The 24700-nt window shown below is 42.8% G+C and overlaps 2 protein-coding genes across 6 annotated transcripts in view; one reads left to right on the top strand and one right to left on the bottom strand.

Annotated features, from left to right (window-relative positions):
• The first annotated feature begins 67 nt into the window (after positions 1 to 67).
• Positions 68 to 5416, top strand: rdh1 (retinol dehydrogenase 1). The gene is made up of 6 exons (XM_037109577.1): positions 68 to 137; positions 1968 to 2003; positions 2559 to 2889; positions 3277 to 3535; positions 4057 to 4220; positions 4305 to 5416. The coding sequence occupies exons 1-6, from the start codon at positions 135 to 137 to the stop codon at positions 4520 to 4522; spliced, it is 1011 nt and encodes a 336-aa protein (XP_036965472.1). The 5' UTR covers positions 68 to 134; the 3' UTR covers positions 4523 to 5416.
• The window catches only part of lrp2a (low density lipoprotein receptor-related protein 2a), a 48258-nt gene continuing 28967 nt past the window's right edge, over positions 5410 to 24700 (bottom strand). For 3 of the 5 annotated variants that reach the window (XM_037109562.1, XM_037109563.1, XM_037109566.1), the window contains 37 exons: positions 24558 to 24584; positions 24424 to 24459; positions 24096 to 24338; positions 23876 to 24001; positions 22775 to 22894; positions 22050 to 22181; positions 21216 to 21417; positions 20832 to 21127; positions 19959 to 20625; positions 19431 to 19601; positions 19117 to 19340; positions 18744 to 18921; positions 17655 to 17851; positions 17235 to 17480; positions 16931 to 17059; positions 14837 to 14956; positions 14044 to 14160; positions 13580 to 13696; positions 13348 to 13485; positions 13102 to 13224; positions 12836 to 12964; positions 11874 to 12005; positions 11651 to 11782; positions 11406 to 11549; positions 11141 to 11306; positions 10924 to 11052; positions 10600 to 10823; positions 10330 to 10509; positions 9773 to 9892; positions 9508 to 9598; positions 9296 to 9363; positions 8738 to 8855; positions 8520 to 8640; positions 8232 to 8333; positions 6781 to 6900; positions 6626 to 6697; positions 5410 to 6543 (listed from right to left, as the gene is read on the bottom strand). In XM_037109562.1, the coding sequence (XP_036965457.1) occupies positions 6373 to 6543; positions 6626 to 6697; positions 6781 to 6900; positions 8232 to 8333; positions 8520 to 8640; positions 8738 to 8855; positions 9296 to 9363; positions 9508 to 9598; positions 9773 to 9892; positions 10330 to 10509; positions 10600 to 10823; positions 10924 to 11052; positions 11141 to 11306; positions 11406 to 11549; positions 11651 to 11782; positions 11874 to 12005; positions 12836 to 12964; positions 13102 to 13224; positions 13348 to 13485; positions 13580 to 13696; positions 14044 to 14160; positions 14837 to 14956; positions 16931 to 17059; positions 17235 to 17480; positions 17655 to 17851; positions 18744 to 18921; positions 19117 to 19340; positions 19431 to 19601; positions 19959 to 20625; positions 20832 to 21127; positions 21216 to 21417; positions 22050 to 22181; positions 22775 to 22894; positions 23876 to 24001; positions 24096 to 24338; positions 24424 to 24459; positions 24558 to 24584 (5828 nt within the window). In that variant the 3' untranslated portion in view covers positions 5410 to 6372. The remainder of the gene's footprint in view (positions 6544 to 6625; positions 6698 to 6780; positions 6901 to 8231; positions 8334 to 8519; positions 8641 to 8737; positions 8856 to 9295; positions 9364 to 9507; positions 9599 to 9772; positions 9893 to 10329; positions 10510 to 10599; positions 10824 to 10923; positions 11053 to 11140; positions 11307 to 11405; positions 11550 to 11650; positions 11783 to 11873; positions 12006 to 12835; positions 12965 to 13101; positions 13225 to 13347; positions 13486 to 13579; positions 13697 to 14043; positions 14161 to 14836; positions 14957 to 16930; positions 17060 to 17234; positions 17481 to 17654; positions 17852 to 18743; positions 18922 to 19116; positions 19341 to 19430; positions 19602 to 19958; positions 20626 to 20831; positions 21128 to 21215; positions 21418 to 22049; positions 22182 to 22774; positions 22895 to 23875; positions 24002 to 24095; positions 24339 to 24423; positions 24460 to 24557; positions 24585 to 24700) is intronic. The other 2 variants (XM_037109564.1, XM_037109565.1) reach the window with 1 other exon arrangement.

The following is a 24700-nucleotide window of genomic DNA, read 5'->3' as shown; positions in this document are numbered from 1 at the left end:
GGTGTAGACTGTTACACAACCCAACTCCGACCCTGCTGTTACACCCATGTGGACCTTGACTCCGCAGACACACTGAAGCACATCATCACACCCTGATAGGACCGAGAGCGAGGGGAGCGACACCGTAGTGAGTCATGGTATGTTTGCATTATTATTACACTCTTTCCTTTATCTTTACTTTTATATCAGCCTCATTATTTGATGTCTTTGAAGAGTAAATTAAGTGACTAATTGAGTTATTTAGTGCAGGGGGTTTTTTGTGCTCAAACCAGCCTCAAGAGGTTTGATGCCACCTTGTGGTTGAGAAAAAGTTACTGCTTTAAAGAAGTAATTAACCAAAAATAAAGTAATAAAAAACACAAACTTCAGATTTTCATCATGTCACACAGTCAACTTTTTTAATTATATTATTATATTATATTATTATATATTTTCATTGTGTTGTCTGTTGTCCTTGAAAAAAGCCATTCAGAGTCAAATTAATGTGCAAATCAACTGTCCTTTTTCTTCTATAAATAAATAATAGTGTACAAGAACCTAAAAATTGTGCTGGACTGAGCCAAAAGAAAGGTTGCTGGTTGGGAAGTAATTAAACACCGTGGGAAAAGAAATGACCAACAGAAAACCTCTCCCACTTGCCACTTGTGTTTCTATTTCACTGTTAACAACCAATGAAATGTGTCAAACTATTTATTGTTATTGTATTTATTGTAAGCAATTGTTCATTATACAGTTGCAACGGATGCTTATAATACACAGTGAATGGTGAGCAAATACCGTGTGGTTCATCTATTAAAACATTGTTCGGATGACCATTATGAAGTGGCAACTGATGTTTATAAACCTTTACAACAGCTTAATGGATGGTTAATAAAGCATTTCATTGTTTGTTAGCAGTGAAATAACTGTCAACTAAAGTTTCATTAGTAGTTAATTTAACATTTCTTAATTATAAGTATTAATAACCTTCTGGCAAGAAATGTACTTAAGTAGGTAAAATTATCATTTTAGGCTACATACACAGCATATACATACATACGTATGTATATGCTGTGTATTCTCTGGGTCGAGTGATTATCAGTGTGGATGATAATTAATCTTAAATGTGCTACTTTGGCTGATAGAGCAGGCAGCTTGCAAAGTAACGAGTATCTAGTAAGTTATCTAGCAAGTGTAGTTGAGTAAAAGTTGCCTCTGAAATGTAGTGGAGTGGAAGTAAAATGAAGAAAATGGAAATACCCAAGAAAAGCACAAATACCTGCGATACTTTAGAATGTTCTTGGTTACATTCCATCACTGCTTGAGTAAAAGTTTCAACAACAGAAAAAAAAATGTTACTCCTGCATTTACAGGTTTTTGTACAGGAAAATAGAAAATGTGCAAAGAGTAATCGACTCGATTCAGTGATTGTTACAGTATGATTCACTCTAACGCGAGGAGGAGCTGACTTTAACAAATGTTGTCTGGTTCAGCATCTAACCGATATTTTAAAAGCTGATCCTTGCATGTAACACCAACCCCCCTGTTTACATGTGGTCACTTTAATTGTCATTTAATTATTATGTCATGTGAGCAGCTTCATGCGAAGTTGTCGCGGTGGAAAGCATCAAAACAATCTGGCAAAACTGGCACACCCTGCTCTGACTGGAAGCACAGTGTGTAGACGCCAAGGCGCTCTTTAACACTTTAAACATTTCAGCTGATGGTCTGCGTTAGTAAAGTAAATGTGCAGCTGATCAACTAAAAAACAGAAGACAGGACTGACTCTGGGGCCTCTGGCGGAGTCTGTGGATGGCAGGTTCACAATTTGTCAGACCTTATTTATTTCTAGTTCAGATGAGGGTTAGAGGACAGAGTGGAGACGTGAACTTAAAGGTTATTTCAGCGTTGATCTTCCGTGCACATCTGTGTGTGGGATCTTAAAGTGCTTAACCTGAAGAAAATACATCTCATGTTTATCCACTCAGGTGCCGACTGACAATCTGACGTCATGCTTATTAGAGGTAAGTTGATTTCTCCTCACTTGTATGAACCCTTCTCAATTAACAAAAATCCAGTGAGCATCCATCCATCCATCCATCATCTGTACACATTATATGTACGCCGCTTAATCCTCTGCAGGGTCGCGGGGGGGCTGGAGCCTATCCCAGCTGACTTAGGGCGAAGGCAGGGGACACCCTGGACAGGTCGCCAGTCTATCGCAGGGCTACACATAGAGACGAACAACCACACTCTCATTCACACCTACGGACAATTTAGAATGATCAATTAACCTCAGTATGTTTTTGGACTGTGGGAGGAAGCCGGAGTACCCGGTGAAAACCCACGCTTGCACAGGGAGAACATACAAACTCCACACAGAAAGATCCCAGGCGTCCCAACCGGGACGCGAACCGGCGATCTTCTGTGAGGCAGCAGTGCTAGCCACTGGGCCACTGTGCAGCCCTCCAGTGAGCATATTCCAGAAAACAGGAAATGTCATGTCATTTTGGAATATGTGAAGAATAAAAAAAAATAAAAAAAAACAGACTGGCAAAAGTTTGTTTTGTGATTTCCAGGTGATACTGTCACACCCGGCCTTGTCCTGTGCTCTACTTGTGGCCACTGTGGCTGCCATCCGCTGGTACATCAGAGATTCCTACAAGGTCGAAGGCTTCAGCCAGAAGCATGTGTTCATCACAGGTTGTGACAGCGGCTTTGGGAACCTGCTGGCCCGGCAGCTGGACGGAAAGGGGTTCCACGTCATAGCTGCATGTCTCACAGACAAAGGGGCGGCAGATCTGTCGGCGGCGGCCTCCTCCAGACTGAAGACCGTGCTGCTGGATGTTACAGACAGCGAGAGCGTCAGGAGGGCGGTGGAGTTTGCGAGCAAAGAGGTCGGACAGCGAGGTGAGCCGGGGCGGACCGCAGGGGGTACGCACAGATAGGGTGCCAGTCAGAGGGAGGCACTGGGAGAGATAAAGGAAACCTGGATCCATCATCCTCCTACTGGGGTGTTTAAACACACCCTCTTTATTAAAGAGGAGGGAGAAAATACTTAGCCGCATTTTTAAAGTAGGGCTTTTGCAAACATAAATCTGAACTACAGACTGATAAAAGCAGATCCTTCCTGACCATAGATTCAACTCTGCAGGAGCTTCTCAGACTCTTGCGTGAACGTGCCTGTGGGTGGTTTGGGCTGCGAGATGTGAAAGCTATAAGGAATCAAGTTCTTTCTTATCCTTTAATCCAGATTTTGGTGACACGAATAAAGAAGTTGATTTCTTTCTTGCGCAGGTCTGTGGGGTTTGGTGAACAATGCTGGAAGGTCCGTACCTATCGGCCCCACAGAATGGATGCAGCTGGAGGATTTCACAAAGGTCCTGGATGTGAATCTGATAGGAGTCATTGACGTGACCCTCCAGTTTCTGCCCCTGCTGAAAAAGGCCAAGGGCAGGGTGGTAAACGTGGCCAGTATCTTGGGCAGACTGTCCCTCACTGGTGGAGGATACTGCCTGTCCAAATTTGGAGTGGAAGCCTTCTCCGACTCCCTCAGGTAGGGACCAACAGATCCCGTCTCAAGGTTCCGTGTTATTCTCATTTTCAGGTTGACACTTGAATTTTCTATTCAACCTCAGTCTGAACGCTCCGTTTTAGTGCCTGTCACTTTAAGGCACCCATGCCTGCTCTGATTGGTCAGCTCTCACAGGCCTGAGCAGGCATGACACTTCATGCAACCACTGGGGGCTCGCTTAACGGCAACATTGCTGAATACAGGCTGTGTGGAAATGTACTTATTAAACTTATTATGTAGTTTTTCAATGTGAAATCATCAGCGTTAAAGTGATAACGAGAGACGACAGCTTTTAGATACATGCAGTGGAGTAAAAAGTACAATGTTTCTCTCTGAAATGCAATAATTTCACCAAATATTGTGTATGTATTGTGACTTTTTTTTTACAACACTTCTTAAAAACTACTCTTGAAGAAATGTCCCAGACAGAAGAATAAGAAATTCTCAATAAGAAGTTTTCTAGTTGCATTAAAGAAACATCATGATCTGCGTCCTCTTCCCAGAATCAACATGCAACCATTTGGCATCAAAGTGAGCATCATTGAGCCCGGTTTCTTCAAGACAGCTGTCACCAGGTTGGACATTATCGAAGCTGACCTGAAGAGGCTGTGGAGTCGCCTCCCTCAAGAAGTCAAAGACTCATACGGACCTACGTACTTTGATAAGTGTGAGTGGAAGCACTGCTCGGCATTCAGCCACTGTGTCAAAATGAATCCTTTAAACGACTCCCCTCCTTTGTTTTGCTCCTCAGATGTGAAAGCTCAGGACTTCTCCTTGAACATCCTCTGCAGTCCAGATATCTCTAAGGTGACCGCGTGCATGGAGCACGCGCTGACGGCTCAGTTCCCACGCACACGTTACGCCGCAGGCTGGGATGCAAAGTTTTTCTGGATTCCTCTGTCCTACATGCCTTCATTTGTTTCAGACTTTGTCACCCATTTGCTTCTCCCTCCACCGAAAGCGAACTGAACCGCTCCCTCATTGGAACCACTGTGAAACGATGCAGATATTTTGGTAACACTTTAAATACATTTCTTGGCAACTTCTAACTGGTTTTCTGCTGATCGAGCCAATAAGTATACAAGTTAATTTCTAACTAGTTCCTGACAAACATCTGCTGACGGTGCAAGCTGAATTTCGGCTCTAACTTCCCCTCAGCAGGCCACTAAACTGAGGTGAGCTGCTGCAGCTTAATTTCCAACCAGTTTCTGTCCAACTTCTGCTGGTCAGTAAATTGTCAGTAACCATTTACTAGTTCACCACTTTCTGTCACTTAGGCAGGCCAATTTTTCTAACAATTTGCTTAAATGTCAGGTTTTATAGTTTTAGTTAAGCTAGCTGAACTACCCAGGGAGTGCTTGTACTAGGAGCTTTGGACTGCTGGGAGAAAGATGTTATCCTGCTCAGGGCTAGCTGGTTAGAATAATACATAGACATCTTTGACATGATATTAAAACTGATACTTTACTGACCAGCAGAAGTTGGACGGATATTAAGCTGCAACAACTCACTTCAATTGAGTCCCCTGCTGAGGGGAAGTTAGACAGAAACAAGTTGGAAGTTTCCTGGAAGTGTACTACAGAAGCTATCAGCTGTTTCTTAACGTCCTCTTAAGGAAAAAGCAGAATGTAAGTATCAAATCATATTGGGGTCATTTTCAGTCAATTTTGGGGTAATAACTGGGGTAATTTTAGAGTCATTTCAAAGTAATTTCAGATACATTGCTTGGTTATTACCAGCATCTTACCATCAAATTTAAAGACCTGTAAAATGAAGTGTTACTTAATATTCTGCCGACACTGATGTATGTTTAAAGTGTGTTGTGACAATTAAATAAAATAAAAAGGTGTCAAGGCTGTGTTACAAAATAGGAAATTTATTCATTCACGTCTCAGCAGCAGCAATTTAAAACATACGTGCATGTTGTGGATGATCACAGAGAAGAGTTCTTATTTGTCCTCATCATACAAAATAAAATCATTCTGTTCTCCAAATTCATTCATCGTGTTTATACAATGACTGTCTACGACTGCATCCTCAGGTCATGTGTCGCTTTTCAGCATGATCAACTACAAAATTTCCATTTCCGTGCAACAAACATGGGCACGTTCAAGTATCGCTCCAAACAATTTGGGCCATTGCTCCAATATCTTGTTGATTCAAAGTCATAAAGTCAGGGATGAACAAAAAAGTGGAAATTAGTTTGATTAAGTACAATTAATATGCTTTGCACATATTTTTGCTCAAACTGAAGTACACACATTTGAAAAATGATTGGCGTGAGTTAAAAGTCCAATTATTCTTGCTTTTATTCAATTTCCCGCCCTGAAATGAGGTATATAAACACGAAAGATGAATAAATACATCTTCAGTTTTGTTCAGTGGCAAAACAAATATCATTACTCAACACGTTCCTCTGATAACCTTCGATCATATAAGTACTGTACATTCAGAATGCAGCTCGCTCTTTACGTGTGTTATTGTGTTTATGCTGAATTATTCATAGGATCTATTTCAAAAGATATTTTCAGACAAAATCTTCCTGTTCAAATTTACAAATATACAACTTATTTATTAACATTTCTATCAGCAGCTTCAGTGCAAAGATATACATATTGTACATCAGAATAAAGAAAACATTAACAAGAATTGGCATAAGAAATGTCAGAAGGCATAGTCACAGCAGACCTTTTTCTCTTCATTCTATAGAAATGTATTTCTCTCTCAATTTGAGTTTTGTACACAGGCTGCATAAAAAAATAAATTCTGTGCAAAGTGTGTTTCTTTTTTTTTTTCTCTTCAATTCCCGTGAGAGAGGGTTATACGTCGCTGTCCTCTTTCACGAGGTTGGCTGTGTCTTTGAAACTGTCCTCGGTTGGCGAAAAGGTGCTTGGACGATCCCTCTTCTGAGGTTTGGCGGTGGGTACAAATGGAGAGGGCTCAGGGGCTGAAGGGGCCGCGCTGCTTTCTACGGGCTTTTCGTCCTTCATCTGTAGAGCGACAAAGAGGGTAAACAAGAGGAAATAACAGCTGCGCTTTCTGCTTATTTGTCTTAAAATTGTCCAGATTTACCTCTGAATATGAGGGGTTTTCAAATGTGGTGCCTGGCTTTAATTTCCGCTTGAATAGGGTCCACTTTGACTCCTGGTAAACAACACAAACAGTGAGGCGGCATCAAACTGATCAGGCATGGATTTCTATTGATGAACTGTACACAGGAGACTCACCTGCACAGGTTTGGTGCTGACAGAACCAGATGTGTTCACGATGCCCACATTCTGATCTCCACGATACGCCGGGTTCACAAAGTTGTTCCCTATCTGTTCACCACTCACATTAACAGTCACCTGTTGGAGAAGAGGGCCGTCATGTCAGTGTCATCAGCCGTGATTGCTGAACTAACTGACTCGCATATTCATGATAATCTATCAGTTAAAGATGCGACCAAAATGGCTGAAATCAGTATCAGAAAAAATTCATTGATTCTTGAGGGGAAACTGGGCACATTACAGCTCCCTCTAGAATGGTAATGTCACAGTATACAGACATTATAAGAAAATATAAATAGAGAAAAAAAAATAGTGAAATAGTAAAAATATATACATATAAAGATAGAAATACTAATAGGTATAGAGATGTAAGATATAAGAGAGCGGGGAGTAAAAGAGTTGCATTATCTAGTAGATGAAGTCTATGGGGGGCCACATACATTTTTAGTGGCTGATAAAAATATTCAGACACATGCACATCCATACATTTGTGACCCATTTCACTTTTACTCTACGTGGACATGACAATGTTCTGACCACAAAGTAAATGTTGTGTGTGGAATAAAAGAAAACTCTGGCTCCCTCTGGCCACGGAACACGACACATATTCTGTTCAGTCCATAAATATTGTTCCCTCACTTGCTGTGTTATTGTTAAACTGATCTTGATCCCCTAAACATACTCAGCATTGCAAGTCTGAGCCCTACATTTGTTCGTTTCAGCAGAAATAAAACATTACAGATAACTTATAAAATAAATTGCTATTTGGCCAGTCGTCTCTTTATCCTCAATAGTTCAGGGAAATTCCTCTCTGATGAAATAAAGTCAATAAATCACACCCAGTTGCCAGTTTAATATAACCTAGCTACATAAATTTCACACAGTCTAATAAAAAGAGACCAGCAGTAAATTCTACTTCAGTGAAGTTTATAAATCTTCAGTTTTTGTTGCTTTTAAAGGTGATTTGAGAGGATGTTGTCTGTGGTGCTGTTACTGTATACAGATCAATGTTTCTATTATATTCTCCAGCTCGATCCAGGCAGACTAAATAACAAAACGACTGTTGTACAAGACTGCATTAGTTTTAGCCATGTGTACCTAATACTCTGATGATTGTGTGTTTGTTATCAAAAAGAAATTAAGTACACTGAAAAATTCAGTGCCTTTTGTTGTATATTGTCCTTTACATCATGGATTCAGAAAGAGGTCATAATGTCAAACTCAATAAAATGATACTCTGTTATAGATGCTGAGATGATAAAAAAACACACGAGTGTACAGTACTTGGCCTGTTTTTCTTTGGAACACAAGTGGCAACAGCTGTAAGTCTTAGTTCACCTGTTGATGTGAGATGGACTATTTAAACGGTATGACAAAAAAAATTCATTTGTGAACATTTGAGTAAATACCTGTGTTGCATGAATGACAGCAGGATCACCGGACACGGCAGGAGCAGTGGCGTATAACGGGTTCTCAAAGGTGATTGGCTGCCTCCCAGCAAAATTATCATCCTGTGGGTATATCATATGGATGACTTTATATCATTAAAGATACAGCATTGATTGTTTCTCAACTGCTGCTGATACAAGCAGTTCTAGAAGGAATGCTGAAAGGAAAGTTGTCAATAAATACCATGTCTTGTTTGTCCGTCAAAAATGCTGATAGCACAGAAAATATTAACTGCCTGCAGGACTCACCATCTGCATGGCTGTGTCAATGAATGACACTCCGATGTGTGATGGTCCCAGGTCGACATTATCACCCGAGCGAAACGTCACCCCGTTCCCCGTGTCACCGGACTTCACCAGGCTGCTGAGGCTGGACAAACACAAAAGATCCAGTCTGTAATTTGATCTAAATTCTGCATCAAGCTTCAGCATAGTTGTCATTGATATGCCGTGATGAGCCAAGATACCTGGGTAGTTTGGGCATGGAGGGGATGAAGGATCCTGTTCGTTTGTAGTTCAGGAAAACTCCGACAGCCAACGCTCCGGTTATCAGGATGATAATGACTGCCAGGAGAACAGCCACAGCTAAAGAAAAGTAGAAAGTATTCAAATGTGTGCGTACTGGACTTGCAGTAAGATGCTGATCATAAATAACATGTAATAACATTCTGCAGACTAGTCCATTACTGCTCATGTCCTTTAGATGACCCATTATTTTGCTGAACCATAACAGAAGTTAAAAAGTCATTGATTCAAGCATTAACTTGGCTATTTATTAAGGAAATTTCTGCCAGCCCACATCATCAACATCTGCAGAGCCAGACTGTTTTCTAAGTTGTTTTGTTAAGTAGATAAGCCAGAAGACTGACTTCATCAAGTCTGGCCTTGATCTGCTACAACAGATCACGACTGATACTGTGCGGCAGCTCCCACATGTCAGTCTGGGCATTTCTGAAGGACTACCAGGAATTGACTAAACTGTGAATGAGAATGAATACTTAAAAATAAGCGGTGAATTACAATACCTGTTCCTGCTGGAGCGCCTCTTGACTTCCCCATCTCACAGTAGCTGCCCACATAACCGTACGGACATCTGCAGGAAGTCATGATAAACATCAGTTTGTTACACCAGAAAAACAATATCTTGAAAAAGGTGGAGAGTGTCAGGCATTACTGGATATGATTGATGGAGAGTCAATCAAACACTGGCGTGAATGGCTCCTACAACTGAACTCACTTGCACTTGGGCAGACCACCTTCATCAGTGTAGCAGGTTCCACCATTCATGCATCTACATGCAAGGGGCATTGCAACAGGTGCCTCAATGGCTGCAGGAGCAAAGGCCAGGCAGACACAGAGTCAACAACAATGATATGACACCACAAAATCACACAGGAGCAGCCAGGCACATGTGAAGAAGGGATTAATGGATGCGCAATGAGATGCAAAACAACAGTCAACACCAAAGTGCAGGCAGCAGATGAACTCAAGCTGCAGTTTACCTGCGTCACATTCATTGGAGTCAAACTCGACCGGAGAGGAGCCCTGTGGGCAGGCGCAGGTGTAGCCGCTGGGCCGGAGGAGACAGAGGTGGCTGCACACGTTCTTACAGGGGTTGGGTACTGAAGGGGAAAGAGCAAACAGACTATTAACACAGAGATGTTACAAATTACATCTTTAAATTACTTTCAAATTTGATGTAATGTTTTATATCAATAATCAATCAATAATCAAATAATGTTCTCTTCTGTACTGTTCATTTTAAGATATTAAGAGAATATGTACAACTACAACTTGCCTAAAAATAATGAGAATATTTACACAGATCAGGTGTGACATGTGATTGGATGGGAGGGAGAGTCAGTCTTGACTTTTCTGCAAAATTACTACCAAGTTGTCAAATTTCCAATTACAATATTTACATTTTACACACTGAGAACCCTTTTTCAAAAATAATCCAGCATTAGTTCATGTTATACCTTTAACGATATCATTTGATAGTAGAACATTTAGTCTAATTGTTAGCCATTATTACATGAACGTGTGTGTGTGTTCTGACCTGACTGGTTGTGTCGGTGCTCCTGGTAAATGCGGACTTGAGTCAGCCACGGGTTGATGGTAAGAACTTTGACTTTATGTCCTCTCCCAAACTTGTTTGTCCTCCACACTTCACCTCTATCTTTTGTTGTCCAGTACACATGTCCCTCAAACACATCCAGACTGTAGGGCTGTCCAATGTCTGAAACAGAGAACAAAGAAAACTTGATGTATTGGCATTGCCCATTTTTATTTTTCGCAGACTGGCTGTACTCCATCTCAGCGTTCTGACCTCCAGATATGACGATCTTCCTGTCTGTGCCATCGGGCTTCATGGACTCAATGATGTTTTCTTTGGAGTCACACCAGTAGATCCTATTTCCATTCAGATAATCCACAGTCAGCCCAGTAGGCCAGCCCAGGTCCTCCTCCCTCACAAGCACCTCTCTGTGCTGACCGTCCATCCACGCTGACTCTATTCTGGGTTTCCTGCCCCAGTCTGTCCAATACATCATCCTGCAGACACAGAAATAATCACAGAGACAAAATGATGTTCTTGATGAACTAATAGAGAATGAACACTACATCTGTGTTTACATTTACTACAGCCTCATACCCCAGTGATGGATTGACAACGATAGCAGCAGGCTGGTCGAGGTCTGTGTGGACCAACCACTTCCTGTACCGTCCATCTAGTTTGGCCACTTCGATTCGATTTGTTCCTGAATCCGTCCAGTAAATGTGCCTGGAAAAAATGATAGATAAACACTAAGCAATTGAACAGACACTAGAGAATCCTCCGCAATGTTAAAGTCTTGATCCTGGTGAATTACCCGCCAACCCAGTCCAAAGCAATGCCTTCGGGTTTAGCAATGTATCTCAGGTTCAGATCAACCTCCTTCACTGGGTTGTTGCCGTAATCGTTAAACGTGGTCATGTAAGCACGTTTGATCGTGCCAAACTGAGATCCCCGGCCCAGAACTGTCCAGTACACAACACCTACGGCACATCAGGGGATAAAGGTTATCCAAACTTGGAGGTCTTATTTATTTATTTTTTTTCACGGCAACATTAGAAGGGTTACAGAGGAGGTCTTACTGAGTCCTTCTCCCTCTGGATCCCAAAGGTAGTCCAAGGCTTGGATGTGCTCGGCGTTGTCCACGTAGTCTGAATACTGCTCGGAGGAGAGGTTGAAACGACGGATGCGGACGTTGTCTGGCAGGAGCAGCACCGGTGGGTTCCCTGTATAGAAATGATGCTGTGGTCAATTCAGAGTTTGATTTATGTTTTAACTAATAAAAGGAAACAGTTGTAAACAAAGTTCTCCTGTGCTGAGCTCTTACCCTGGGCAGCACACTCTGTCCCATGCGGCTCACCGAAAGAGAGAAAGCCCTCAGCACAAAAACACTCGTAGCTGCCCTTTGTGTTCCTGCACTCTTGAGGACACGTGCTATACACCTCACACTCGTTTACATCTTTTTGCAAAAGAAGAAAAAAGAAATTGTTTGTTGAAGGTCGAAGAATAATTCTTTGTCTGTGTTTTAAAGTATCTGCTGTGTGTTTTACCTTCACAAGTGTGTCTTTCTGTCGCTCTGGGCTTGTAGCCGGACCTGCACGAGCAGAGTAAGCCTCCCTCCGTCAGGTCGGTGCAGTTGTGTTCACAGATGTTGTCGCTGCATGTGTGCCCACTGCCCTGGTCTGACAAGAGAAAACACAAAAGCACTCTGAATGTCAGACCGGACGCTCGTGGGGGTAACTGTGTTTTTCTTAAAGTAGGTCTTGTTGTAGTTTTATCCTGTATTTATTCTTGCACACACACTTGGGTGTAGTTCTTTCTAGGCACAAAAGAATGTTGGACCCACAATCCTGCATTTTAATGCTATCACCACATGAAACAGTGTTGGAGGCCAGTTAGGCTTTTATTCATCCAAAGTTTAGTACAATTGTTTCTGGGATTTTAACATGTTCAACTGGCCAGTTTCATTTTACAATTCATCATCATTAATCACTGAGGCTTTCCATTGGTTAGATAATAGGTCAGGTGTTGATATGTTTGCAAGAACTTTTTGCAGGTTATGTTGCACAGGTTACAGTATTATTATTTATGTTGTTTTCCTCTGTTATTTATCCAGTTATGTCCTTTTTGTCATGTACTTATTTATCTATTTATTTTTAAATGTGTGCTCCCTACATGTTTTAACAGAAGCCCCGTGGGCCAAGTGAGGATTTTTTTTTTCCGCTTGAAAAAGAAATTTCCCAACATGGGGGAAAAAAAATTAAGGAACTTAGAAATATTAAAGTAGCATAACATTTTCTGACTTGTTCTCAAGTCATAAACACAGGAGAGGTATCAAATTAGATTTAGACTTAAAAAATGGATAACCAGAAAAAAAAGTCTTCACATGCTTTTCAGGGTTTGTTTATATGATAAGAAGCACAGTATCACCATGTTTTGTTTTCCTGAAAATGACGCTCCACAATAAAAGATTTTAAACATATAACGAATGTGCTTTTGTTGATGTACTCACGGCAGCCGAGTTCATCCGACTGGTCTCCACAGTCGTCATAATCATCACAGGCGTATTGCAGAGGGATGCACTGTCCATTACTGCATTTGTACTCGTCGTCAGTGCAGGGTCCGTGGGTTGGGTTTTGGCCTTGACAGAGAGAAAAACACTTACTTCAGAGATGCTCTAGATGCTCGTAGTTATGCTCAACAAAGAAAAATACAACATGGCATGAGAATGAGTAGGTGAATAAGATCATCAGCTACAGTGCAAACTATTACACTTACAGTTTTCCTGTCTCTCGTCAGAGCCGTCACCGCAGTCATCAACAGAGTTACACAACTCGTGGCTGTAGATGCAGCGGTTGTTGTCACAGCGGAACCGGAACGGAGCCTCACACTGGATGTCCACTGTGGATGAACAGAAAGAAGAAGAAGTCACAAATCTACTCACAGCAAGTCTGACAATGATATGGGTTGAGAACTTGAGTAGGAATCTAACAAGTTTGGTTTTGGTTGTGCAGGACTTCTTACGGCAGAGGTGAAGCTCCTCATCTGAATTATCTCCGCAGTCGTTGTCTCCGTCACATTTCCAGTGAGGCTGGACGCATACGTGGTTCTTGCACTCAAACAGGAAGGAGGGGCAGTATGTGCCGTTGGGGAAACGAGTCGCTGGAAGTCAAAATCATTCTGTCAAAATCGAGTGCGCAACCAAACTTACAATTAATCATCAGAGGGTAAAGAACATTTAAAGCAGGACACTTACGACAGGACGTTTCATCTGTGTAGTCCAGACAGTCGGGGTTGCCGTCGCATTTGAAGCGCTCAGCGATACAGTGTCCACTGCCGCACTGGAAGTAACCGGGATGACAAGTCCGCAACTCTGAAACAACAATCAAAAACCAATGAAAGACTCACAGCAACCAAAATCCACAAGTTTATTAGTTTATTCCTACATGAGAAATACTAAATGCTAGAAAATACTTTATTTCATGAGTCTCATCTAGAAAAACTTGAACATATTTGATGGCAAGAGACTTGAACTTGTAAATCATTTAACTGTCGTGCATTCAACACGGCACTGTAAGGAAGGAGCAGAGTGAATAAACTTTTTTTGAATAGATGACTATTGGTGGTCCTGTCTGTCTATGCTCAAGTTTTATTGCTTCTTTGTTTAGTGCAGCCCTCCGTCACTCTCGAACAGCCGGCCAACAAAAGGCCTCCACTTACCACAGTCCCTTTCATCCGAGTTGTCCTCACAGTCGTTGTCATGGTCACAGACCCAACGGTCGGGAATGCAGCGCAGATTATCACAACGATACTCACTCTCTGTGCACGCGCGTGGAGCTGAGGGGAGACATGAAAAACACAGTGGAGTCAACCAAATGTGGACATTTTTTTAAGTCTTTTTTTTAAACTCTGCATGTTATGTTCCTCTATATTAAGACATAAACCATCCTCACTATCACTAGCAGTATGAGCAGCCATTATTCTGCGGTGAGCTCATGAGTTCACCAGAGACAACCTCTCCTGGCATCAGCAGCGCTGCAACAAGAGGAGCGGTACCATCATGATTTAACCCCCATCACCGTTTCTGTGTTGAGAAGCTGCATTATCGCTATTAACTGGCATGTTCTCAGACGTGTTTAAACTCTCCAGGGCAAAGGGTGACAGACTCCTTCACTCCCTCTTCCTGACACACTGAGGACAGCCTGTTTCTCTAGCAGCTGATAAGACTACCTCTCTCAGCACTCTGCCGTCGGCAGAAGTGTCGAGCCTCTTACAAAACCTCCCTGCTGTCTGATGAAGCGATAGCAGGGCTATTCTTCGCCATCAGCACTCCTTTTTCATTTGGAGCTACGTTACAATCCGACAGTGAACCTACTTAAAGACACTTAGATGATATCAGGACAATTTAGACAGCTTTTCAGTGCTCACACTCTCATCAGTGCTCAAACCAAAGACATCAAACAATGAATGATGTAACGATGTCACTTCGTCAGTGACGGCGAACAGCACTCACTGCAGCTGCGTTCGTCAGAGTTGTCCCCACAGTCGTCGTCCCCGTCACACCTCCATCTCAGCGGGATGCAGCGGTGGTTGTCACAGCGGAAGTCTCCTTCAGGATCACAGGTCAGCTCCTCTGGAGAAAGGAGCACGCACATGCAACTGATTTTAAACCACCATGTCTGACTTTCTTTTTGCCACAGCCCAAAAGTGCCTGAAAAATATCATTTCCTGTGATAACTTACAGCAACAAGTTTTTTTGTCTTAACTAGTTGTATTAGGAGAAAATGTTGACAGGACAATGAAATGGATATAGAGTAATGACACCATTGGTATTCAGATTGGTTCTCTCCAAACTTTTCTTCAAAAAATCTCCTGGGAAAAAGTGTAGTGTAGTGCCACTTTTTACCAGGTAGAATACAGAATGATGTCCCTTGAGAAAACATAATTAGGAACATTATAAAAACCTAGTTTACATCTGTTACATCAGTCTCAAGACCACCGTCAACTCTGGCCTCTAGAATGAGCGTTATGTTGAATCAACACCTCTCATTATGGGAAGTATTTAACTAGATAGCTGTATTACCATTCCGCTGTATTAACTCGATGTACCTAACTAACTGGTAGCTGAGTTTAGATTGTGCTTTATCAGTTTCACAGATTTAAAAGCTCTCCTTCTTTAACTTGTCACTAAAATGACACCACACACCTGTGTAGTAACCTGTGAGAAACCCAGTGAAGAGTGGAAACTCTCACTTTTGTTTTCTACATCCAGCAGTCAGAGGTGAGACATTTTGATTACGTTGTAGTTAAATCTATCAATGAGAGCAAAAACAGTGAATTTTGTTGCTTGGTAATACCACAGCCTTTTTAGAATGCCGCGCTCATCCCCAATCATATGGAGGACTTGAAAAGGCAATTATGACATAACATGCACAAAAAATAGCATCAAAATTAAAAGTAGTTCTTCATTAATTTCTAAAATCCAACATTATTTGATATTTCTGTTTTCATTTTGCATGTGTTTCGTTTAACCTTTATAGGTACTATTTATTTACTTCCATAATTAATTTTCCATTTCATTCATTAATTTATCTGTTCTTAATATTTACTCTGTATTCTTACCCTTTATTGAGCCATTTAATTATTCATTTTTTATTTATTTTTGTTTTGGCAGTTGTCCTAATGATCCCATCACCTGTTTTCATTTAGCCTGTCCACCTGTGGAATGTTCCAAGCAGGTGTTTTTTGAACATGAGGTAAAACACTGTCTTCTACCATTTGTAATTCAAAAAAGGAGTGTTGCAATGATCAAACTGTCAGTTTGGAGTGAAATGCATCCCTGTTTTTTAATTAAATTACAACAGTCGTAGAGGGAGGAGAGCAGCATGCCCGGGACAGATGGGTGACCTCTATCTATGCCAGTATGAGCCGGTAGAGGATAAGAATGAAGGAGATGAGAAGCACAGACGGGAGAGGAGTGGAGGAGAGCTAGTCTGAGCCGTCTCTACCACACAGTGCTGGGGGTCAAAGATAGCGCGGTGTTAGCTAGTCCTGCCCTCCTAGCCCTCCACCTGGCCCATCTGCTACATTCTTACAGGAAGATTAGCACGAATCTCCCGTCCTGCGCGGGCATGGCACTAATGGAGCGAGGGCCTCCGATAAGAGATGGGAGGGCCGCAGCGGGTGTGTTTGGATCGTAGCAAAGTACAAAGAGACTTGTATGAACCCCTGCCCCCACACAAGGACAGAGCAACAACACACACACACACACAAATATATGTGGAGATCCATACCACCGGACAGCTCATAAATCTGCCGTGCTCTCAGGGAAAGGCAAATGGTGGGGGAGGGTGAGTGGTGAGACCCTCTCCATCAGCACCTCCCACTACTTCACTGTGTAATGTTCCACAGGAGGCTGAGGTGTTGGCTAATTGCCCTTCACTCACATCTTGAGCACATAATCTTGCCTCTTTGCTGTGAACTTTTTAATCCTCTGAGATCTCTAGTATCGTCTTTATACTAGCGAATAATTAAGTTATTTGATTAATTAGCTAAGCTTTAAAACACGATTTCTAATCACTGCCAGTCCTGTTCGTCGCGGACTCACCACAGCCCTGCTCATCGCTGTTGTCTCTGCAGTCATCGTGGCCGTTGCAAACTAACCACAGTGGCACACAGCGGTAGTTGGTCCTGCAGTCAAACTCTGTGTGGTTGTCGCATCGATGTGCTGGTCCCACTGTGAACATAACATCACTTTGTCAAGCAAAGGGCACTGGCAAATATGTTAAGGTCTTGATGTAATGTGTGCCTTCATTGTGATTAAAGTTTCTCCTGTGATTTAACTCAGATTGTAATTGGGTCAACGCGCACTTAAAGATGGACCTGGGAGTAGTTCTGTGTGTGTCACTTACTGCATTCCTCCAAAGGTTCGTCAGAGTTGTCACCGCAGTCATCATCGACATCACACTTCCAACTCTGAGGGATGCAACGTCCGTTGCGGCACTTGAACTGTCCAGGGCGGCAGGTCCTGGCGGAGCAGTGGGCAGAGTCTTCATCAGACTGATCACCACAGTCGTCCTCACCGTCGCACTGCCATGACTCAGGGATGCAGCGCTTATTTGCACACTGCCACTGGTGGCTTTCACACTGGTGTGTAGCTATAGGGAAGAAAAGTTTTTTTAAACATTGAGTCATGAGAAAAAGACACGTTAAAAACTGCAAACAAACTGAAGTTAAGGCACTAAAAGTTAGCCTTATAGAAGAATACTCTTCATTTTGTATAAACTGATAACAGCTATTAAAAAGACTCAACAAATAAGGACACAACCCACCACACAGCACAGGGTCTTCGTCTGAGCCATCATGGCAGTCCTGGTTACTGTTGCACAGGAAGTGCGGACTGGTACAGTTTCCGTCATTGCACTGAAACTGGCCGAGCCTGCAGTGGCGTGCCGGGCAAGTGGAGGGCTCGTCTGAGCCGTCTCTGCAGTCCGCCTGACCGTCACATTTCCACCATATGGGGATACATCTGTTTAAGACAGGTAGGAACGAAAATGCTCATGTTTCTGTGCTGGAGTTTCATATTGTGTGTCGCATAATACTGAACAGAGCTTGTCAAGGCTTCCTTGACTCCCTTTAACCATTGAAAATTCATTACATCACCCACAGAACAACAATCTATGAAAGGCTGCGAAAACTGAATGTGCATTAAACGTGTGTAGTATTTAACATCAATAAATCATTACTGCATCAATTCTACATTACTAGATTTATTTTACACAATGTATATGTATTATTTATTGTGCACCTATTTCTGTCAGCAGAGTAGGATTTTGTAAAACGTCTGGTGGATTATATTATGACACAACCAGAAGGGGGTGCTGTTTTCCCACTGCAAAGAGCGCCAACAGAGAATGACTGTATATTTCAGTGTTTTGAAATTACAGATGATGGATGAACTAAGTGTACTGTCTATGTAAATACTGCTTCCTTAACCCCTTTCCTCCTCCTAAGCGAAAGGGAATACAAACAAACACAACCTTGCCAGGCTGAAAGAAACATAAGACTTTTTTGATAATCAATTAATCATTTTAATCATTTTTAAATCAAAAAAAAAAAAAGAGGTTGCAGGTTTTGGGCGTTTAGTTGGACAAAAGAAGCCATTTGAAGGCATCACCGTGGGCTCTGGGAAATTATGATAAGCATTCTTTTTCTTTTTTTTTTAAGTTGACATTTTTATCCTTAGTTGCAGCCCTATTTCTGTGATAGAAAGAAGACTATAAAACCACTGGTATGAGATAACAACTACCACTCATGCTGATGTTCTTTTATGGCAGTCCCACTTCTGTATCACAGCCAGTTCAACAATGATATATTAAGGTTAAAACTAAAAAGAATACCAAGAAGAAATCTTGACAAACCGTTCATTGTTGGCACATCTGTACTGGGTGCTGGTGCACATGGGAAGGCATCGGGTCGCACCTCCTATTTGAACAGTCAGGAAATGGTCGGGGCACTCACAGGTGTGTTCCCGCCCCCCATGACGGATCAGGCACAGGTGAGAGCAGCCTCCATTGTTCACCGCACAAGGATTGGTTACTGTCAGAGGAAGAGCCACAACTCTATCACACAAGTCATCAGTTCACCACAGCTGGGCAAATAAAGGCCAGGTATTGTTCAGCCTGTGGTCAGTACCAGACCTTAAACCTAAAGTCACCTAAAGTGTTAGGAAACAACTACATTGTAAATAAAGGTTTTAAGAAAAATCACTGTGATCAGTAGATTCCAACTCACCAATAGGCTGCCTGTAAGGATGACATACATGGATGTCAAATGGTCTGTGTGTGGTGTTGACCAGCATCTCACGACCAGAGCCGTCGTATTTGTTGCCTTTCTCTACTGTGCGTGTGTTCCAGTCAGTCCAGTACACAGTGTCCTCGAAAACAGTGAGGGCAAATGGGTGAGGCAAATTCCCATCATACACTGTGTGTCTGTGCTGACCATCCAAGTCTGAGTATCTAAAAAAAAAAGAAATCAAAGATTTTAAAGTCTCTCTTCTACGCTGTAGACAAGAACAGTGGGATCACCTCCTGATGAATCATACTTACTCAATGTAACTGAGATGAGCGTCAGACCAGTAGAGCTTGTCGTTAGTGTAGTCGATGGTGATGCCATTGGGCCACTCGATCTTGGTGGTGATGATAGCGACTTTGTTGGTTCCATCCATTCCAACACGGCCTATGAAGGCTTTGTCTCCCCAGTCTGTCCAGTACACAAATCTATCAGGGAGCCGAGAAAATGACCTTTGTTTTAGTATGATGACGACGAAGCCTGAAGCTGTATTTAGATATTTCCAATAACTTCAATTAGAAAAACCCTCTGCATCCCGCATTAGCTTACGTACAACTGAATTGTCATTTTCGATGAAGCTATTTCAAAATGCATACATCTAATTGATCCAAAATGCATATATTGATGAATGTTTCCTGAATGTTCTTTTCTGTTACCCACCATCATATACACACACCAATATTTTTGATAAGCCAATATAATAGAAACCCAGTCAATAATCAGCCCTGCTGATATAACAATCAGACTCTATCGTAAAACTTAATTCCTCCTTTCCTCCAACTCACCCATATTTGGGATGCAGCACAATGGCTCTTGGGTTTTCAAAGCAGTAGGTGTTATTTGCATCGACACAGTGTTCAGCCAGCTTCCTCACAAATCGACCGTCCAGCTCAGACACTTTGAGACAATCTTGGAAGCTGTCCACCCAGTACAGTTTTCTGGCTATCCAGTCAACTGCAAGGCCCTCCCCGTGCAGGACTCCATTGACCACCACCTCTCTGTTGCTGCCATCAAAAGACATTCTCTCAATCACTCTGCGGCTCACGTCAATCCAGTAAAGACGCTTTTCTACGCGGTCGAAGTCCAAGGCCACCACACTGGTCAGGCCCTGCAGCATCAGAGAGTAGGCCTGCCCATCTGTCGACAGGTTCCTCAGGTAATAGCGGTTGCTGAAGATGAGGTAGGGAGAGATGTTGCTGTTCTGGCGGCAGCTGTGGCCGTCCGGCTCTCGGAGGAATCCCGGGGCGCACTTGCACATGTAAGAGCCGACGGTGTTCTCGCAGACCTGGCTGCACACGCTCGGCGTCTCGGCACACTCGTTGATGTCGTCGCACGTTTTGCTGTCGGACATGAGGCGGTAGCCGGGACGACAGGTGCAGATGAAGCTGGTAGGCGTGTCGGTGCAGTTGTGATCACAGTGATGGATGGATGGGTCTGTGCATTCATTGACACCTAGAGTCAAAGAGACAACAAAGTTATTAAATCCATCAGCAGAATTATACCCCTCAAGCATCCTCTCCTCAAAAGGTCTCATGAGCGCTATATAAAAACTCATTTTATTATCACTGTCAGACCACTGTAGTCATGGAGAGAAAACACAGTATTATTAGTGTTCTTCATTTAGCTATTTATTTATTCCCTTTTTGTCTCATACTCACCGCAGCCTTTCTCGTCACTGTTGTCAGAGCAGTCATCGTTCCTGTCGCACACCTGCCTCAGGGGGATACAGTGTCCATTGTCACATCTGAACTCTCCAGGGGGGCAGGTGGGCGCTGGCGTGCGGCACATGTGCTCCAGCTCATCGGACTCGTCCCCGCAGTCATTGTCGCCATCGCAGACGAAGTCATGGGACACGCAGCGGCCGTTCTGGCAGGTGAACTGGTGTTGCTGGCACGCCTGATAGGTGCAGCCCTGCTCGTCACTGCTGTCCCCGCAGTCGTTCCGTCGATCGCACCTAATTTTAGAAGACAAAGATGAAATCACCTTGCCAGAAAGACTGATAGCAGATGAAAACGTATGATATATTAGTTAAAAGTTCTAACCTGTAGGCACTGCGTATGCAGAGGCCATTGCTACATGAGAACTCATTAACGCCACAGGATCGACGTGTGCAGTTTTGATGTTCATCTAATGCGTCTGCACAGTCTGCGTCTCCATCACACACCCAATCACGTGGGATGCATTTCCGCTGAGGTGGTTGGTTGTTCGCACAGGTGAACTCTGCACTTGTACATGTGCGATTGGCTGGAAGAAAGAAACAACGCAGGGGGATTTACAAGAAGTGAAATAATGATGGGGTTGACCCGACATCGACCTGCATTTTTAGCAATCCAAATATCCCAGACTGTATTTCAAAACACGCAGCCGTGACTTCAAATTCTTTATCCACCTAATGCGATTGTTTTTGAAGTGAGTCTCCTACAGAGGCTCAGGCAGTGTCGAAGTCTTTAGCTTCAGGCATCTTATTGTTGGAGCACACATTGGTGAGACATAGGAGTCCTGATCCACCCTGAGCCAGGAAGCCAGAGAAAGAGACATGCACAAAGTAACGAGTGAGGCAGGAGAAATCAGGAATGTCAGCTCCTTGGAATGGAGAACTTCTACAGGAGAGTAAGATGCCGGGGCACTGACTTGCCAGTGTCTCCCACACAGCACTCCCCCAGTGGTGTGTACCCTAATCCATCAGCGTCCTGAATAACGAGAGGATGAGGGAAGCAGGAGGGGGCATGGTGGTGTGTGGGAACACAAGTGATGGGGAACACAAGAGGATGCACTGCAAGGGGAAGAGATGAAGAAGTGGGAGGAAGCAGATGAGGATGAAGAGGAGGACAAAGAGAAAGAAGATACGGAAAGAGAGGAAGTATAAGGACGCCTACCACAATTATGCCTCTGGTCTTCATCACTCATGTCGCCACAGTCATTGTCCCCATCACAGATCCAGGACGAGGCAATGCACCTGCCATCATCACAGCGAAACTGATCTGTGTTGCAGGTCCTGACCAGTGTGGCTGCAGAGATAAATCAAACAACATTAAACTGTAGATACTGGGAGTTAATATCTTCTGACAAATAATTTATAAACAATATGAATTATTTCCATTTTTTTTATTTATTTTTTTTTTATTTTTATACTTTTTATGAATTCCCAATTATCTCAGGTACTTCCCCCGCTGCTTTACAACTTATAGGCAAGCCACAATACAACACTGGCAACGCTTTCAAAATAGTCATGGCAACTCCACATTCCCATGCATGGTGAACTATCTAAACAAAAGCCAAAGTGAGGCTCTGTAACCCCTGGTGGACAAAGGGAGGGGGAGGTGCTGTTTGTCAGAGGACACTGAGGGGCGTCACCACCGAGGAATGCAGCACACAATAGGAGGCCTGACTGACCACATCGTCAACAAAGCAATACACCACTGACTCACACTCTCTGCTACATCACTCACCGCACTCTCTCACAGCAGCAGCAGCAGCACACAGATGCAGAGTGGCGGACAGACACAGACACACAATAACCGAGCAGCTGATAATGGGGCGAGAGCACACACACAAAGCCAACAGGCCCGGTTTGGGGGTGAGAGAGTTGAGCGACACTCACTGCAGGAGAGGGGTTCATCAGAGCCGTCGGCGCAGTCAGCCCCTCCGTCACAGTACCAGTGGGCGGGGATGCAGCGTCCGCTGGAGCAACGGAACTCAGTCTGGGAACATGTGGATGCAGCTTTGAAGAAGAAAAAGGCATGAAATTGTTTTAAGGACATGGTGGTGAGAATCTTATCATGCTGATGAGGGGGTGGAATATATACTGATCTCTTTGTGGTTCGTTCATATGCACTTTCTCATAACTTTAAGTAGGTTCAAATTCTTCTTGTGGATTAAATCCATTTATCTGTGATATTCAAAAAGCACCAAATTGCATTTGTGATGGATTTGAAAAATTACAGTCAAGCAACACAAACAAACAATAATTAACCCCATTTTGAGTGGTCTCAACCATACAACGAAACTGGGATCATTTATTTCTGTTTATTAATGTCATGGTTACTTCTGTGTTTTATGTCTTTTCTGGGGTTTTGTTTCTAGTGTTCTGTTTCCCTCCTGTGTTCCTGCGCTCTTCCCAACGCTGCTTTCCCTCCACACCTGCACTGCATCATCTTCGTTAACCAGCCAATCAGCTACTTTCCTGCTCTCTTTCTGGTCAAGTCTTAAATCTTAATCTCCCCTAGGACATCAAAATGGCCAAAGCCAGCCCTGGCTGACTTTAGTGCTCCTGACCCGTAGAACACTACAATACAGTACCTCCTTAAAACCAATAGACCATCTTATAAAATAAATTTTAAGCCTTAAGACATCTATATGAAATAGTTTTGTACAACTTTATTTTATTTTATATTCTAATAATCTAATCTATTTTAATTTATCTTTCAAAATATTGTGTATAATATGAAAATTGGCTTTTTATCAGCAAACTTTCTTTGTTAGCGTATCCCTGCAATGATTTCTCTAGTATAAAAAAAGGCTGAATGAATGAAAAAAAAAATAAACTGGGTCTTTGATGCAAGAACCTGTTAAAATGTCTGATGTGAATACAGCCCTTTCAAGTTCTACCAACATGAAATAAGTTGTATGAATAATATAAGGAAAGAACATATTATTTAGCAACTGAAACAGTAACACTGCTTTTACATGGTGCTGGACTCACCACAGTGTGTAGGGCTCTCATCGCTCATGTCCCCACAGTCGTTGTCTCCGTCACACAGGTAAGAGCGTGGGATGCAGATGTTGGTAGACTGACACTTTGTGTGCTCTGGCTGGCAGGTTCTCTCCGCTGAGGTGATCATGGGTTAGAAAGTTTTTACTATGAGTAAAAGCCACTTTGATTTAGACATTTACTTCTGTTTGATGTTTGTATGGATACTCACGGCAGTCTTGTTCATCACTGGTGCCGTTGTCGTAGCAGTTGTTGATGCCATTGCAAACATAGTCCTTGGCAATGCATCGGCCGTTGTTGCAGGTGAACTCTGTGTTGGGGTCACATGGTCTGAACAGACAGCCCACCTCGTCACTGTTGTCTCCACAGTCGTCATAGTGGTCACAGCGGTAGTGGTAGGGCACACAGCGCCCATTGCCACAAGTGAACACAGTGGGCTCACAGGTGTGGAAGGCTGCCAATCAGAATCAAGAACAGGTCAGAGCTTTACCCAATAGAGAGTGAGACCAGGACAAAGGGGGATGATATGCTAATTTTACCTGACATGGCAATAAAGGATGACAGCAACTGTGGGACTGCATGCAGAGATATAAGCACATTGATTCATTTGTTAGTGTCGATTTGTTTTAATACTGTTAGTGGAAGTTTAATCATGAGGTGCAAGCATACACACCGACATAGTTGAAGTCAGGTTTAGGTCCTGAGAGAGAAATTTGTGAAGGCAAAAAGACAGAATTTGTTAGGGTCAGTGAAGGTAAAGAGAAGAAAGGTGAGTTTTGATTCCCTCATGCAGAAGCGTTTATCATGATTAATAAT

The sequence above is a fragment of the Acanthopagrus latus genome, chromosome 9 (assembly GCF_904848185.1).
Source record: "Acanthopagrus latus isolate v.2019 chromosome 9, fAcaLat1.1, whole genome shotgun sequence".
In the NCBI taxonomy this organism is placed as follows: domain Eukaryota; kingdom Metazoa; phylum Chordata; class Actinopteri; order Spariformes; family Sparidae; genus Acanthopagrus; species Acanthopagrus latus.
Note: the sequence above shows the minus strand (reverse complement) of the source record. Positions and strands in the feature narration are given on the sequence as shown.

Coding starts and splice junctions, on each gene's coding strand:
- rdh1 (XM_037109577.1), top strand. Junction 2,004..2,558: donor TGACGTCATGCTTATTAGAG/GTAAGTTGATTT, acceptor TGTGATTTCCAG/GTGATACTGTCACACCCGGC. Junction 2,890..3,276: donor CAAAGAGGTCGGACAGCGAG/GTGAGCCGGGGC, acceptor TTTCTTGCGCAG/GTCTGTGGGGTTTGGTGAAC.